We start from the raw sequence: 17,595 nt of genomic DNA, 5'->3' as shown, positions 1-17,595 counted from the left end.
ATAAAGCCGGTCTAGGTGCTATGTAAATACTATGAAAGTATCGCTCAATCAACGAAAAAATTAACACATCCTGTAAACAACTGTGTCCTTCAACGAACCGTCAGGACTTCTGAAATGTTGAGATATCATAACTATACTGTCACTGCTAGAAACATCGCTGAACTCTGTGTAGTTGACATAAACAGTAAGTACCTGGCTGTAGTGACGCGTCAGCTCAGATGCGTAAGACCAGAACGGCTGACCAATCAGAGCAGACTGGGCTATTTCGGTGATGACACAGGCGGTAAAACAGAGTGTTTCAGACAGGCTGAATACAGGTAAATTTAGACAGACAGTCTGAGAAAAATCCTGTGTTTTTTAAGCATAAAAACATGTAAACATGTTCTAGTAAAAAAATGCAACTATGAACCTAGAAAATTAGCAGGATATCTCCTTGAAGGGTGTACAGCGTTCATGCTGGCACATAATTGAAGACTGTCTGTCTTAAAAAAAGGTATTCCATCTAACCTAATGAAATACAACATTGAAACAGACTATTTGATTGGAAGGAGCATTGTGGGTCCAACAAAGGGCCTCTTGTGTGTCCCTGTGTTTTCTTTTACATTACATTTTTCTCCCTGTGAGAACAGAAGTGATAACAGCCCTGTATGTATACATTCTCTTGTGATGTGTGTATTTGTGTGTGAGCAGCAAGATGATGGATGTGTGTGGGGAGGCTGAGAGCAGGTTAGCTGCTGAACTGATGCAGCATGAAGTCCAGATTGAGAGAGACATCCTGGATCCTCTCAACCAGCTGGCTGAGGTAAAAACACTGCAGCTGTCTTCATAATGTAGTGATCACTTATGACCTGCATGCTTGTATTTGTAATTAAGTAGTCAATTTGCATTTTAAGACAAAGTACTAATGACTTAAAAACTCAGGTCAAGATCCGTTAACATTGTGAGTGTTTGAACTCATTCGTCGTGCCAAATTCCACATGGCCTTTGGCATCTTTTTGTGTTATACTGCCGTTCTGGGTGAGTCATATTGACAAAAAGTTCTCACGGGAAAAGGTGTTATCCTCAGTTTTGCCTATGAAGTGTGCATGAACTCATACTGATCTCTGATTGTTTCTCTCACAGATCGAGATTCCCAATATACTAAAACAGAGAAAACAACTTGCCAAGCTGGTTCTGGACTATGACTCGGCCAAGACGAGGTACACTGGTTTATAATCTTTATTTAGCCCCAAATGTTAACTTTAATTTCAAATTGTGGAAAAGGAATATGCTAATGCTTACTGTAGACATTCCTAAGTGACTAAATGATATCTTGGCCTGCAGATGGTACCAGGCAACAAAGTCCAACAACCAGGCTATGGCAGCAAAGGCCGATTCACTCAAAGACGAGATGGACGAGGCTCTCAACAAAGTAGAAATATGCAAGGTAGATCATGCCTTAAATTTCCAATGATCAGTTTTCTGATTTATTTCTCAAAATAAGATTTATGTTGTTGTAGGACAACAGCACAAAGCTTTACCAACTGTGGTTTAGGTACACTATACTGTATATACAATATTTAATCCAATGGCTGTATATTTCAGTCAGGGCCTCTTCATCAAGTTAGGATCATCTCTTATGAACTGGCTGAACAAAGGAAGCCTTGTAACAGGAACAAACACGCTATGCACATTATTAGGAGCACGTAATTAAAGGTCATTTCTTTCAGTGCAAAGTAAAGCAGAAGATGTAAGGTTGCTATAATAACTGCCATGCATGGAAATATGTATTTATATTTGTTTCTTCCTACAGGACCAGCTCTCTGCAGACTTGTACAACTGTGCTTCCAAAGAGGGAGATTACGCAAGCTATTATGTCTTGGTGGGTGAACGTCAGTTTGAATGATCTAGATCTGAAATGGAAATGTGATGCAAATATGATCCATTCCACCATAACTGTTTTATTTGGTTACGCAGTGTAAATGCTTTATGCCAAAGGTTTGTATATATGACCTGTGATTATGTTTGTGTCTGTGTAACAGTTATTAGAGGCCCAGGCAGACTACCACAGGAAGGCGCTGGAAGCTCTGGAGGGAGCTATACCGGCTATCCAAAAACAGCAAGGTAAAAAGCACGATTTAAAAACATTCATTGACAATAAAAAACAAAAACCTTTGCATGCATTCGTCACTAAACCCTCACATAGTTCTAGAGCTGGCAGCCATAGTTGTTATTGTACTGTACAACACACAAGCTGCTCTGAGAAATGTAGACTGACTTGTTGGATTGCTCATGTCAAGGTTGACGGTGCAAATAAAGTAAATCATAACAGAGCCAGCTCAATGGAAGCAAAGTCACTTAATTTCCCAGAAAACAAAATGACAAAGAACAGAAATGCATTCAAGTGTAAATACACTGACTTTTTTTCTCCCAGACTCCTGGATGGAGAAGCCGGCGTTCGGCACGGCTCTGGACGAGCACCTGAAGAGGAGTAGCCGTGAGATCGCTCTGCCCCTGGAGGCCTGCGTCATGATGCTGCTGGAGACCGGCATGAAGGAGGAGGTATGGATGGAGCGATGGCAGAAGAGCAGGAGAAGCTAAAGTAGAGTAAAGTAGAACAAAGTTTAGGGTTCATTAACCAGAATTTGGACATAAATTTGTACCCGTAAAACTTCACCAGTCGACTATGTGGGTCAAAAGGACTACTCTCTACAAATGATGGCACGTACAGTCTGGAAACATCTGTGGCCAACTTGTGCTCAGTTAGGTGTGTGTGTGTGGGCGCATCTGTTATGCATTAGCATATTCACTATTTCTCTCTTAAAATGTAACCATACCCTCAGACTCCCCAAAGAGGAGATTTTTATTAACGGAAACAAAAGTCTGTCTGCTACTCATCCCGAAAGAGCCACATCTCTTTTGGCGACAAAAACAATTCAAGTTGACTTTCTCATTCGTCTACTGGATGGTGCACTTTCTTTGCTTTACTTCCTGATATCCAGACTCACTTCTTTCATTTTAGGACTGAAATCAGTCACCTGTACCTGACCATAGAGAACTTATCAGTCATTTTGTCTGCAGGGTCTGTTCAGAATAGCTGCAGGAGCTTCAAAACTGAAGAAGCTAAAAGCAGCGCTGGACTGCTCCACCTCGCAGCTCGAGGAGTTCTACTCTGATCCCCACGCAGTCGCAGGTACACCTCTTATACAAATCCACCAAAAGTGAGCCCATCTGGTCCAGATGATTTTCTCATAGCTTTTTCTCCTCATCCACAGGAGCCCTGAAGTCCTACCTCAGGGAACTTCCTGAACCTCTAATGACTTTTGGCCTGTACGACGAATGGACACAAGCCTCCAAGTAAGGAGACACACAGATGTGGCTCTTTTAATATCCTGTAAAATAAACTCCCTCTGTTCTAATAAGCATTAAACACACACCTGAAGCAGTGTGTGCTCACAGGGTGCTTTAGATAATCTGAGGCTTGTGTAACAAGTAAATATTTTGTGTGTGTGTGGTTTCAGTGTGTCTGACACTGACAAGAGGCTTCAGGCCTTGTGGATGGCGTGTGACCGTTTGCCGAAAACTCACAAGGCAAACCTCAGGTAAGAGCATCTTCAGCAAAACAAAAAAATGTTCTTACACAGCGGAGGTGTACGCTTCTTTTCTAAAAGTAGTCTACATCAACAGAACTGAATGTATCAAGTTAGTTTCTGTTCCGTTTTTCACTTTTATTCGTGATACTGGAGATTTTGCAGTCACTTTGATGCCTTATGAGACATATTAACAAAGCACTCACTTCTGCTTAGAACAGTAGTTCCCAATCTGGCATCCAAAGATAAATCTGAAGGGTTGAAGATGTTTAAAAACATTTTTTTAAATAAAAAGTAAAAGAGAAAATGTATTCCTGTCACACACATTTTTTTTTTTCTCTCTCCAAACCTTTCCCTTTACTTTGAGAACTACTGGCTTAGAATTTTGTTTGCCTAATTACCTGTAAGACACGTTTGCATTAGCTTAGAGGTTTTTAAAGCAATTTGAGTGTCTGTTTCAGATATCTGGTGAAGTTTCTGGCTAAACTGGCTCAGGACAGTGAGGTTAATAAGATGACTCCCAGCAACATTTCCATAGTCCTTGGGCCCAACCTGCTTTGGGCAAAGACTGAGGGGTAAGAACTGTGCACTGGTACCTCATATTTAAGTCTAAGTAAAAGGTAAAGCTAAGGCTGATGACGCTTCCTCCTGTCCTTCCCTGTTTGTGGCCGTGTTCAGGACGCTGGCTGAGATGGCAGCAGCCACATCTGTCCATGCGGTCGCTATCATTGAGCCAATTATCCAGCATGCTGATTGGTTCTTCCCTGAAGGTAAAGCATCTCTGCACAAGCACTCCTCTCTGTCTTACCTAAAAGAGGTTGAATAGAGAAGAACAGCAAAAAACACAAAACACAACTAAGAGATTTGGGGTTAGATGTACCAATCAACTGTTCGCAGTACGCCTTTAATGTTGTTTGGAGGTGTACTTTGATGATGGCCATAACTAAGATTATGTGGTGTTTTATTTGAATAAACGGAAAGCGCAGACAGCAGAGTTTATTAGTAGAACATGTTTCAACCACTTCCTTTTTTCTAAATTGTTGTGGAGGTCCGTACAGCTATAAGTAATAATGTGTTGTCTTGACTTAAAGAAAAAAACCTTCTTCTTACTTTGTATTTGCTGTATTCATTATGTTGTTTAAGTGCCTTTGGGGGTATTTTGGAAATCAGTAATTAAACTGAAAGTATGTGAGACGGGTTGAGAGAAACTGAATCCACCAAACAATCAAATTTCAGTTTTCATTAGAACTTAAAACAAAACAAAGAGTTTACAGCCATGCTAACAGCTCTATGAGGCTGTATTCAGGCACATTGGTACTTAAATGCTAAATGCTACAACAGCATGCTAACATGTCCACAATAACAATGCTAACGAGCTGATGTTTATCAGGTATAATGGTTACCAAGATCACCATCAAAGTTAAATATGTTAGCATGTTAACATTTTTGAATAAAGATTAAACACAAACATGCATAAAACCAAAGTATTGGTACAAATAAATCATTTTATTTAATCAGATGATGGCGCTAGATGAAAAGTTAGAGGATTAATAACTTTACTAATCATCCTGAGGTAAATTTTTTATATAAAGGCAAAAACATAACATAACAATTGAATTACTGATCTTCCCACAACTGCTGTCAATCATTAGAAGATCATCTTTATCTTCATTGTAATTTACATCATCGCTTCCCACCTTGTTCTCTCCAGAGGTGGACTTCAACGTGTCGGGCATGTTCGCCATGCCGGCCCACCCAGCTACCCCAGACCTCGATCCCAGCCTGGATAGAAAACGCCCCAGCAGCCTGCAGGGGCAGGACGGGGACAGTCACACCCCCCGTAAAGACAGGTACCTGCCTCGCCCCAACCTCAGCCTCAGCCTGCCCCTGACCCTCCCGTCTCGTCCCAAGACACTGAGCAGGCAGGAGTCGCGGGGCCCCGTCGTGTCGGCCCTATATGTAGTGGCCAACGAGTCCATCACAGTCACAGAAACACCCACTGAAGATCTGCCCAGTCCAGACTTCAAAGCTGTGCCGCAGTCCAATGTAGCTCCCCTGAATCCAGTTACTAATAAGTAAAATAAGGGAATGATGCTTTGTGTGATTATTGCACCATAGTTTTGTTATGTTTAGATGATTACAGCATAAGATAATCAGTTATGTTTTCCTCAAGATTGGTACTGAACGTGAAAAAGACGTCAAACAAAACCCATTTTGAATAATCTCACCCTCACTGGGATACCATTTTGTCTTGAGCTATAATTCTGGTGTGTTGCTCTTGTGTACTCTTGTGTTATCTTCTTTGTTTCCTAATTAAAAGCTTAGGTCACTCTGTAGGTTGCTGGTTTTATGTTTTGTGTGGGCTTCCTCTGTTGCATTTTGTTTGTATGGTGTGCCATCCGTCTCTTCTGCCTCTGCAGAGATGTCGCAGTTCAAAGTTCTATTTAAAAAGGTCACTCTTGTGGTTTTATGTTTTTTTTGGGGTTCTTATTTCTAAACAGGTTTCATTGAACTCAGGAAGTGGCGTCTTTTTCTGTCTCCTGCACAGTCTCTCTCACTCTCTCTGTCTGTCTGTCTCTCTCGGTCTCTCTCTCTTTCGTTCTGTCTGATGGCGTATGGTTTGCCTTCCTGAACTCTCTCCCCTCTCCCCCCTCCCTAGCACTGTTAACAAACAGCCGGAGCCCACTCCACGTAGAACCAACACTGTAAATAGAAAGCAGCCACAGCTATCCTCACCCACCTTCCAACCCCAAATCCCCCCTCTGGAAGCCGGGGGTCCTGCCCATCCTGAGCCCCAGCTTCAGCTTCAGTCCCTGGCTAAAGAGGCCGAGCAGCCTGGCCTGAGTGGTGCTAGTACTGGTGGTGTTGGTGGTGGTCTGGGTGGTGGGGTCCTGGTAGCCAGAGTGCAACCTCAGGTTGTCACCCAGCTCAGCGCAGAGGAGAACAGGTAAGGAGGAAGGAGCTGAGGTAGCAACAGTTCTTCACCGCCTGCTCGCAGCCAATCAGCGAAATCCGGAGCTCACCTGCCCCTTTATTTTGTTTGTCATGTGTTTGATTGGTCTTTGACTTTTCAGTTCCCATGTCGGATGTCCTATAATGTAATTCATAAGAATAAAAATGTCTGTCACGCCTTCAGCTTTTAATTTGTTTTAATTTTAACAAATGAATAATTTAATGCCGCAACTTCAATCCTCCATCCTGCTTGTTGTGATAAATTACCGGTCTATTCTTAAAGATCTACTCCTCTTTCTTCTCGCTTACGTGTCTAAGTGTTTGACTTTGTGGCAATGTCTGATTATGCATGTAACACATAACTGAACTTTTGAACAAACTTTTGATTGTTCTTGATTTTGCATCCTCTTCACTACACTTGTCTGTATATGGTTTTGTGAGTTACCTGTGTTACAACTTTCATCTAATGTAATAAGCTTCTTAATGTGAATACATGCCGTTTGTTTTGTATGTTGCTCGCATGAGTTCTTGCAGCACTTCCTTGTTAAAATCTGTTAAAGTACAGATGCCATATTGATGGATTAACATTTGGATTATTTGTATTCCCACAGCCCAGCTCGTGATCTCATGTCAACCCCCCCTACCCAGAGGAATGGTTCAGTCCATCTTACAGTAGGAACCCCCCACTCTCAGGGTGGATCCAGGGGTACAAGTCCACACATGGTTCGCAGAGGTGAGAGAGTGAACTGATTATTACTCTGATTATGTAATACTATCAAGTCAATGTTGTTAATGTCATGTAATAACTATGTTTTCCTCTGAAGGCACCAAGAAGCAGGCTCCAGCCCCGCCCAAACAGTTCAGCCCCTTTTCCTCCCAACCCAGTAACACCCAGACATCTGCCTCCCCTCATCACCCGACCATCGCCCCCCGACGCCATCCCAGCAAAGACAGCCTAATCCACGCTCCCAGCCACCCGCCCCCGCAACCTCCTCAAGCCCACCAGGCCCAGGGGGAGTCGGAGCCCTCCCCCCCCAGCACTCCAACTCCTCCAGGCACTCCTCCTCACGATGGACCGCACTCCAACTTCTACCACTCTGGATCTCTCCCTCGCCCCTCCAGGCCGGCCCCCAAGCCACGGCCCCGACCCAGCATGCCGCCGCCCCCTCAACCTGCAGCAAATGACAACGGTGATGGCCTCTTCGGCTCCGCCTCCAAGATCATAACAGGTAAACAGTCTTTTACCTGTGCCTCACAAATCCTTTTTTTCAATATTTTCATACTAATACATTATATAAGAAACAGGGTGCAGCAGCAGCAATGCCTAAAAAGAAAACTGCAGTTAGGAATCAGATTTCAAAACAATAAAGGTACACCAGGCAGCAGAAATTAATAAAAGGTACTTGTACTGTAACAAAAATATTTCAATGTAAGTCAGTTTTAGGTGCACCACATGTGGACGGAATTAGATTTCCAATTGAAACTCTCATATTGCTCAGAATAGAGTAGGCCAGTTCTGTGGTGCTCAAATTGAAGAAAGTCAGTGATTGAAGAAGCTTTTAGATGATTTTCTCCACTAAAAGCAGCAAAACCAAGATTTAAAAGTACTCTATTACAGGTGAAAGTCATTTAATAATAAATACAGTAACTAAAAATAACTATAGTTGTAAAATAAATGTAGAGAAAAAGGTACAACATTTGCTTTACTCTTTCAAGTAAAAGTCCTGCATTCAAAGTTTTACTTAAGTAAAAGTACAAACGATTTTGCAGAAAAAAGGAACCAAAAATGAAAAGTCTCTTTTTGCAGAATGGTTTATTTCAAAATAATATGTGTTTATATAACCTGGTTATAATTATCAATGCATTAATCACTTTGATGTTTCAGCTGATACAAGTGGAGCTTATTGTATTACTTTATATACTGCTAGGTAGTTTGGTTGGTCATATTTTGTATTATCAATCTGAATCTGCAAAGTAACTTGTACATATATTGTCAAATAAATGTAGTGGAGTGAAGACACAATATTTGTGGCTGAACTGTAGTAGAGTAGAAGTATAAATTAAGATGAGATGTAAATACTCAGGTAAAGTACCTCAAAGTTATACATAAGCTCAGTACTTGGGTTGGTTACATTCCACCACGGAAGTCAGCCAAAGAATAAAAAAAGTTTACTGTTTATGCAGCTTTTTAATGAAATGATGTATTTAATATATCATTTCAGATGTAAAGATGAACTACAGTGCTTCTTGAAAGGGCTAAAAACCTCAACAGGAATACATCTTTAGTGATGGCTAACATGATTTCTTTTTCTGGGTAGACGTTGCAACACGGAAATCACTTGCTGGTCGTCTGCTGATACTGTTTTCAGTATTAAGTGATTTCCGCTTTCTCTCAGGGCATTTCTGTATTTAGCTTCCTGGCTTTTGGTTTCACTGTGTCATAGTGCTTCACACATTAAATGTAACTCTGGTGATCTGACGCATGACAGGAAATGTGTAAATATTACAGATGTCTGAGCTGCTGGTCTGCCTGTAAGATGAGCTTTGCAAGGCAGGTAATGGTAAGGATCTGATTGGCTGATGTGTTAACCTTGCTTCTGTTTTGCTGCATGTTGGTGTTGCTGTGCACATATTAATATACATATATCTATGTATATTAGTATGCATTTGTCCTGCATCTAACCCTGCTGTCCAGTGACACTAACATGCTTGGGATTCCCACACCATTCCCGATGCTGAGGCCTTTTGTCTGCTAACAGTTTTCTGTGATAACGGACATTCCCTTAAAAACAGACTTCAAACTGATTGTGTGCTGTTATTCTGTATGTACATTTTCTTGAGCAGATCTGTGTAGAAAATGTGTCGCATTTAATGATTAACACACCAAGGATATTCTCAAATAACTGCCTCCACCTCTAGAAACGTCACTTAGCTGTTACTATTATTGCAATATTGACTAGACTTAAAAGAACCATCAATCCTTGGTGTCTTACAAAGGTGGTGTGTGCGCTCCCCTGTTTGAAATAACGTGTGTCTGTCTGTCTGTCTGTCTGTCTGTCTGTCTGTGTGTCTGTGTGTGTGTGTGTGTGTGTGTGTGTGTGTGGGGGGGGGGTGGGGTGGGGTGGGGTGTGTGTGTGGCTAATATGTTTGTTTCACCGCTTGAACCCGAGTTTAAGATGCGTCTAAACAGATTTATTTGCTGATACGTCTCTCTAACTGCCCTGCACAGATGGAGGCCTATTTCTAAAGGGGATTGGACGAGCCCTCATCCCTGAGGTGATTGTGGACCAACAAGGGGAGAGCTCTGCTGGTCAGGAGCCCACCACCACCCCTGCCCCGCAATCAGACCCTCAGATCCAGACAGAGTTCACCGCTCTGTGAAAAAATGAGGGATCGCTGTCGTCCAAATCCTCCTTCACTCAGCTGGTCCATGTAACAGATTTGAATGTTTAGAATCAAATATCAGACGGGAAACTCAGACCTGTCACTTCAGCCCAGCTCCTCACGCTCCATGCACATGATGCCAGACTGCTTTCTGGGAAAAAATGGCTGCCTTTTCTTCTGATTTGCTGAGACTCACCCCAGAGAAACATCAACATTCCTGTCCAGCTATTGGACTTCATATAAAACTCCCTTTGTTCTATTTTGCAGGTTTTTTAAAGATTGGACTGCAGAGCCTTTTTAGCCCCGAGGCTAATGAGACTTAAATATATATATATATAACCTGAACACATAGCAGCTGAATTCAAAGGGTGCTAAGCTTTCACTTGTCTCTTCTTTTTTGTTTTATATATATATATATCTAGCAATTGATAACACAGGTTTGATGCTAGAATTGTTTTTGGAGATAGAAATCTGTTATTCTGGTTTTAACACAACATAGACCTGGCAACTAGTATTTTTTTATTCAGTAAAGTTGTGTGGAGATATTTGAGTGTTAGACAGCCACTGATGATCTATTTATAATTTTCCGATTTGTCAGTTTCAACTGGCTGAATGTGATGTTCAGTTTAAAGGGCTTTTCAATAACTGACCCACTTCACACTCAGCATACAAGTGTTAATGACCAAAGAAATGGAAATGGGCCTAAGGAAATTTTATGAAAATTTAGAGCTGCTCAGCTCCTATTATTGTTGCTCATGACCAAACTATTCTGTGCAATATAAGATGCAGTTGTCTTCCAGTGGTGTGCTCTCTACAGTACACATGCTGTACGTTTTAGTATTTCATTTTTCCTTCTATTAATCCAGTGGGTAGAATATTATTTTATTTCATTTCAATATTATTTGATTCCAAATGGCCTGGTTTGACAAGCTCAAAATGTCTTTAAACCACAGATTAGATTAGTTTTCCTCAATAAAAGGGATTTTTTTAAAATACATTGATTATGTTAATTATATTTTTAATACATAGCTTGTAATTGATCACTCCCACTCAAGCTCAAAGCTATGACCAAATACATCAAAATTCTTCTTTGTGTATAATTTCACACGGCTGACAATCTTTTCTTTGTTGGGGTGTTTTCAGCTCTTTGATTATGTTTTTTTATTTTCTATTTGTTAGCATTTTTATGTTGGCTTTTCCGCACATAATGCATCATACAATGCATCATTATTCTTGATAATTAAAGGTTGTTCAGCATTTTACAGTTTTGTAAGCTTCTTTTCAGTTATTTGTCAAAATGTAATTGATCCTCAAACAAAGGTGGATGCAAAGCCTGTAGGGGACTTCACCTGCATCAGTCATCGTAGTCAGTGTAGGGTATCATTTTCAGTTGTTATTATTTTACAAAAAGATGAGGAGAGGAGCTTTTATCAAAATATGTGACGTAAGCATTCTTTCAGGCATCAATGTTGTGAAATTGTACGAATTGTTAAACATGACAAAGAACCGTGTGTTTTAAAGGAAATAACATCGCTGTATGAACATGTTCAATTTTACTGTCAGTTTTAAGACCAAAAACAAGAAGAAAGTTGAATGTTTTTCACACTCTGAAAAAATAATATATACACAGTTATTTACCCACCCCACACACCAAGTGTCCACTGAGAGTTTCATGACCTGCCTGTCAACCCCAGTAGCCGATGATGAAGGCAGTTACAGAGAGGCAAATTACGAGGTTAACGTTAACAATGACTCTTAGTCGTGGCTTTTCCTCCAGAGAACAGATAGCTTGTTCAGGTGCAGGACGCGTCACAGGATTATCGACTCCTTCCCTCCTTCTCTCCATCCCACACACCCAGTAGAGGGCAGACATCAGCCTGGACTGGCTCTGGACGCTGGACACGGATGATGAGGAGTCTGGAGAGTTCAGAAGGAAGGAAGAAAGAGGGTGCGTTCACCAGCAGGACTGACTGACAAATGGATAAGTGTAATGGCAGCTCAGAACAGAGACCCACCTTTCCTGTGCTGACATGCTTTTCCGTTGCTGCTCTCCTGCTCTCTTATTGTGACTTCCATCTCATGTAGCTGACTAGGGATCACCTCTAAGCTCTGACTGCTCCGCTCCACTGAATAGACCTGCTCTTTGGGCTCCACCGGGTCGGACCTAGTGAACCAGGTGAGGCGGCTAATCTGTTCAAAGAAAGATATTCAAAAAGTAAACTTACAAAGATATCTGATTTATTCTCCTGCAGTTATTAGTCAGAGGGTATGAGTATATAACTGGCTTGCACCTTTAGCTGTTTATATTATAAGTCAGGTGTGATTTACAACAAAAATAGGCTGACATGCTTTTCTGATGGACCAAAATGATGATACATTTGGGTACAGTTGAATATTGGTGTACTTTAAGCTAAAACTGTTTTTATACAAGGTACCCTGCGTTGTTATTGACCCCTTGTGGTGCTGTAGAGAGATGTTGAAATGAGCGGAGCCTTGTGTTCTTTGTATCTTGTGCAGCAGCACTTATGGAAGAAGACTGAAAAACAATGTTTTTGAAACTATTTTTCAGAAGAATTCTATGGAACAAAATGCATTTTATGTTTTTAGTTATGCACTCAATGTTTTTGGTGAGAAGCACCGAATCTAAACCATTTGGTCTGCTTGCAATAAGAACTCAAAAAGTTAATTTATACATCTGATTCAATTGCCCAAGATCAATACTAGTGCCATATAATTAAATAGAATAATAGAGAAAATTAAAGTGATTAAGGGACTTCACCTGCTCTGGTTTGGGCTCCTCTGTAGCCAGGCTGACTACAACCACCACAGCCAGTGTGAGGAAGGACAGCAACGTGGAGAAGTATAGGTAATGGACGTATTTCAACACCCCGGGCCTGTCATCCTCCTCATAGCACAGGGGCGCAGGATAAATGAAGTCCAACAACATGCGGATGCAGCCCACCACCAGGCCGATAGCCAGGCCCCAGAATGCACCCTGATTTAAGAAAGAAGAGGAAGATTAGCACAATAATTCATGCATGTAGTTACAGCTGTTCCAGTGCAGCTTTTGTTATCCAATCAGGACTCAAAAAGTGACTGAAGACGCAACAGGGATTTCTCACATTTCGCCTCATGAATATAAATGTTTTATTTCTGATTATACATCTAATAAGTAAGGTATCTAAGATTGTGTGCAGCCTGTTATCCACAGTAAATGTGTTACATATACAACCGTCCCAATGTTCAATATGCCCCAACATTGATACTTATGCGCTATTTTTGTTCCGTGTCTCAATGAATACATAATATGTTTGATAAAAAATGATTTGGTCATTCTTACAATTGAGCATAGAGACAACCTTACCTTCTCATTAGCCCTCTTCCAGAAGCACCCTGCAAGGAAGATGATGGAGACTGGGGGCTGTAGGTAGGTGCTGATGGACTGGATGTAGATAAAAAGCTGCCCACCCTGACTGGCCTGGACGACAGGAATCCACAGCACAGACACCACCACCAGCACGAGAACAAACACCCTGCAGCACACACATGAAACACAAGATCTGTGATTTTAACACAGAATAATTCATTTCAGTTCTGCAAGGACATGGTATACAGAAGATTTGATTACTGGACAGCTTGTAAGGAATATAATACTGTGTGTGTGTGTGTGTGTGCGTGTGTGTGTGTGTGTGTGTGTGTGTGTGTGTGTGTGTGTGTGTGTGTGTGTGTGTGTGTGTGTGTGTGTGTGTGTGTGTGTGTGTGTGTGTGTGTGTGTGTGTGTGTGTGTGTGTGTGTGTGTGTGTGTGTGTGTGTGTGCGTGTGCGTGTGTGCGTGCGCGCGTGTTGGCTAGACAGGAAAATCTGGTGAAGCCATTACTTAATAAAATGTGGAAAGAGGGGTTATGGTTTGGGTGAAGAAAGATACAATGATTTAATATGCAATTTTGTGGGTGATGTCATCCAGTGCATTATAATGCCATGCGTGGTGTATACTTTAATTGTAGATGGTCTGAGTGGGAATGAAATATTTGCCAAGATGTTTAAGTCTTTAACCTTTAACTTAAAGCCTCAGTGGAAAAAAGCAGTCAGCAGGGTGACCCTCTGTATTCCTCAGACACTGTCCAACCATTTTTTTAAGCTCTTTTTTTGTAAATATTTGTTAATAAAACACAAAATATACAAACATTAACATATGAAATATGAAACAGATCTCTGGTTGTTTTTGTTAGTTAGAGGATTGTTAGTATGCATGTATGAAAGTGTGTTGTCTATGTTTGTCATATATAACTACTGTATGTTAATAGGTGTGACCAGAGGTATGTGCAGGTATGTCCGAGGAGAAAGAGGAGGAGAGGGAAAAAAATAAATGCATAAATTAATGAAAATTATAATAAAGATGATTAGTAAGTTCACTACCTAAATAATGATCACAAATCATTATCATAATCATTAATAATCATTAAAGTTGGACTTTCTTGACATGTTAAAAAGCATGTTATTGTTGCATGATGCCTTCCTGTCCGCAGGGGGTCACTTACCTGCCCACAATCATAAGTTCCCACTCGGATGCCCGGGTTCTGAAAGTCTTCCATAGATCCATTGTGAAAAGGGTGCTGGCGCTGTTGAAGATGGAGGTCAGAGAGGACATTAGGGCAGCAATCATTACCGCCATCATCAAACCTCGAAGCCCTGGGAGGGAAAACACACAGAGATTGGCATTAAATATGTATAAAGAGAGAAAAAAGGCATTACAGGAGGCGGAACAAGTGAAAACTATCTCACCTGCAGGCAGCAGTTCCATGACCAGTCTGGCGTAAGCTGTGTCTGAACAACCCACTGGGTTTCCACAAATCTGATTACACAGCTCAGGGTCTGCACACGCCACGTCATCTACACAATATCATGAAAACAAAACACTCAAACTATTTTTAACATTAAAACTTGAAACATATCAACATGACCTGAATGCAACCAGTCTGTTTAGTACTGAATAAGCCATTCGTAAATGTATAACATTAAACACTAATAAACAGAAGTCATATATAGTTTCCCAGCTTCTGTCTTATTATATGTCTTAATTAAAACATACATTTCATACTGTACCTGTGTAAAGTATCCTGCTGATCATGCCAGGCAGCATGATAATAAAGAAAGGCAGAATCTTTAGATAAGCAGCCATGAGGGAGCCACCTTTGGCATGGGTCAGGGTTTTAGCAGCCAAGGAGCGCTGCACGATGACCTACAGAAGATCACAGATGACCCTTAGTTACACAGCAGTTTGTTAGTACATTTTAATGAGGGCCTGTCTAATCAGAATGGATAATAAAATCATATAGCTTGCAGTTATTACACAGCATGGCAGTTATCAAGGGTAAGGATTTTATATGCACACGTTAGATTAGATTAGAGTAGAAGACCTGAACTGAGGAGAAAAGAGGTGCTCATTAAAAAACACTCCTGCCCTTTGTTGTCTCAAGTTTGGGCTGGGTGGTAAGCTATCCCTCTGATATTTTATGAAAGGAATGTTTTACTTCTCTCAGGAGCAAAACATGCCAAATTCTCAAGATGGGGATTTTCAGATGAAGACTTTTTAAAACTAAATTTCAGAGGATACGCATAAACAAGAGGGAAAAGCACTAAACTACACTTTCATCTTTTATAGATGAAAGACCTTGTGAAATTTTGTAAAGTAAAATCAATGTTAATACATTTTTTATATCCATGTAGGGAACTCAAGGATCCTATATTCTCTAAACAGCTCTCCCTGTTGAAAACAGGCGTGCCAGCACATGATCTAGTTTAAATAAATAAAAATTGAATGAGAAATAAGAACTTTTTTATATATATCCTGATTTGCTATATGTCTGTTTTTACTCTTTTGTATACTGTTTGGACATTTTTAATTGCTGCTGTAGTAATTCTCTATTCTTTCATTTGCTCTTATTTGTTAGAAAAAGTGCTATACAAAAAAGTTATTTTTTATTATTGTACCTGGTCAGAACACCAGTACCACATGGAGGGGATGGACATGCCGATGATGACCCCGGGCCAAGGCAGGTCAGAGTTCACCGGGTCTCTGAATATGTGGAAGGAGTCCTCTCGAGGGATGCCACAGGTTGAGTTTGGCACACGTATTGAAGGGATGGCGTTGAGGTATCCGTCCATCAGAGCATCCCAGCCTCCGACCTCCGCAAAGCCTCAACAGGGGGACAGCAGTGTCAGATAAACTGGAACATAAAAGTGCTGGTGATGGAATGGTGTCAAATGCAGACAGATCTGACTTACTGAAGCCCATGAGGGTGAGCGCTCCGGCCAGCATGATGGCAGTTTGAACAGCATCTGTGTAGATGACTGCAGCCAGACCGCCTAGGAAACAACATACAGCGATACACAGAACATTCAGTAAACACCATCATGTCTAATATCTAAGTGAGAGGTTTTTTTAAATGACGAGGGAAGGATAAAAGGTCACCTGCTACAGTGTAGAGAGCAGTGATTGACAGCAGCACCACCACAGCAAGGTAGATGTTCCATTGTAATGCGAGCTGAATAAACAATGCACCAGCATACATGTCCACCTGGAAAGAAACAAACACAGAGGGACACATGTGGTTACATAGATAATACAAACATAAAGGATTTCTAATACATGCACAAATATAACTATTTGTTACAGCGTAGAAACACTGGAGAATTATTGTGGATTTGTATCATACCGATATCTTTGTAAAGATGTAAATGAATAAGGACAGGACAGCTATAAATATCTGAGTTCTTCTACCACCAAAGCGCCTCTGCAAATATTCTGGCATGGTCATCACCTGGCGATGAAAGAGTTCAAAGACGATTATATATAAAGGAATAAATAATAATGCGTGAGCATGTGTGTGTGCTGTTTGTCGTGTAGACGCCTCACCCCAGAGGCGATATAAATGGGCAGGAAGAGCCATCCCAGCAGCAGCAACATCAGTAAACCCTGTTTAACACCAAATATGAACTTTACACACTTTAAAAACAGCTCAACCTTTCATAACAAACTTGTTTTTACATTAACATGTCTCTAGAGCATATAAAAAAAGTATCTTACATTCCACTCGTATGCAATAGCCCCAATTCCTGCAGCAGCTCCTGACCCTGCCAGGCCGATGAAATGACCACTGCCAATGTTACTGGCAAACAGCGAGGCACCGACCTAAATAAAGATAAGAGACAGAAATAGGATCGCCACAGTATTTCACTTTGAACTGCTGGACATTTTGCCTTTAACTTTTTAAGTTGTTAATATACTCTTGAGTTAGTGTGGCTTGTCAGACAGTCTGAAAACAAAATACACAGATATTTTTGACTCACTGGCCACCAGGTCATGTTCTTCCCTGCCAGGAAGTATCCATCCACCGTGCTGCGCTTTGTCCTCCACATGGACTGGTAGAAAAAACAAAGAAACATGTTGAAGGTACAATTCCAGGAGAAATACCTGAGAGACAGCATGTCCCCAACTGAACGATAGGACTGCTCCATCAACTGCTGCATCACTGGTTATTAAGACGTGTAAGAATGCTTGGTAAAGGTATTAGACACTTTTTTTCTTGTACTTACCCAGAAGCCAACAGCCAGAACCAGCAGAAAGTAGACTACCAGCACCACTATATCCAGAGTGCCCAGGGTATTTCTGCTGCCTGGAGAGGGTGATG

General features: G+C 41.1%; 2 protein-coding genes across 6 annotated transcripts in view; one reads left to right on the top strand and one right to left on the bottom strand.

Moving 5' to 3' along the window:
* arhgap17b (Rho GTPase activating protein 17b) overlaps positions 1-11,159 on the top strand; it is a 22,083-nt gene extending 10,924 nt beyond the window's left edge. Inside the window, exons 5-21 of one of the 5 annotated variants that reach the window (XM_054607642.1) lie at positions 691-802; positions 1,123-1,199; positions 1,324-1,426; positions 1,793-1,861; positions 2,022-2,103; positions 2,414-2,541; positions 3,061-3,172; positions 3,255-3,336; positions 3,501-3,581; positions 4,031-4,144; positions 4,248-4,339; positions 5,281-5,419; positions 6,229-6,516; positions 7,133-7,254; positions 7,346-7,750; positions 9,031-9,082; positions 9,751-9,840. In XM_054607642.1, the coding sequence (XP_054463617.1) occupies positions 691-802; positions 1,123-1,199; positions 1,324-1,426; positions 1,793-1,861; positions 2,022-2,103; positions 2,414-2,541; positions 3,061-3,172; positions 3,255-3,336; positions 3,501-3,581; positions 4,031-4,144; positions 4,248-4,339; positions 5,281-5,419; positions 6,229-6,516; positions 7,133-7,254; positions 7,346-7,750; positions 9,031-9,038 (2,014 nt within the window). In that variant the 3' untranslated portion in view covers positions 9,039-9,082; positions 9,751-9,840. Of the gene's footprint in view, positions 1-690; positions 803-1,122; positions 1,200-1,323; positions 1,427-1,792; positions 1,862-2,021; positions 2,104-2,413; positions 2,542-3,060; positions 3,173-3,254; positions 3,337-3,500; positions 3,582-4,030; positions 4,145-4,247; positions 4,340-5,280; positions 5,420-6,228; positions 6,517-7,132; positions 7,255-7,345; positions 7,751-9,030; positions 9,083-9,750 lie in introns of all 5 variants that reach the window. The other 4 variants (XM_054607644.1, XM_054607645.1, XM_054607641.1 and 1 more) reach the window with 4 other exon arrangements.
* slc5a11 (solute carrier family 5 member 11) lies at positions 11,159-17,595 on the bottom strand. Its single transcript, XM_054607648.1, has 15 exons — positions 17,501-17,595; positions 17,255-17,326; positions 16,992-17,096; positions 16,821-16,880; positions 16,621-16,725; positions 16,377-16,482; positions 16,190-16,270; positions 15,896-16,101; positions 15,008-15,143; positions 14,687-14,794; positions 14,443-14,593; positions 13,270-13,438; positions 12,685-12,900; positions 11,921-12,095; positions 11,159-11,822 (listed from the first exon to the last, which is right to left on the bottom strand). The coding sequence occupies exons 2-15, from the start codon at positions 17,321-17,323 to the stop codon at positions 11,590-11,592; spliced, it is 1,920 nt and encodes a 639-aa protein (XP_054463623.1). The 5' UTR covers positions 17,324-17,326; positions 17,501-17,595; the 3' UTR covers positions 11,159-11,589.

This window comes from Anoplopoma fimbria, chromosome 11 (genome assembly GCF_027596085.1).
Source record: "Anoplopoma fimbria isolate UVic2021 breed Golden Eagle Sablefish chromosome 11, Afim_UVic_2022, whole genome shotgun sequence".
NCBI classification, from domain to species: domain Eukaryota; kingdom Metazoa; phylum Chordata; class Actinopteri; order Perciformes; family Anoplopomatidae; genus Anoplopoma; species Anoplopoma fimbria.
Note: the sequence above shows the minus strand (reverse complement) of the source record. Positions and strands in the feature narration are given on the sequence as shown.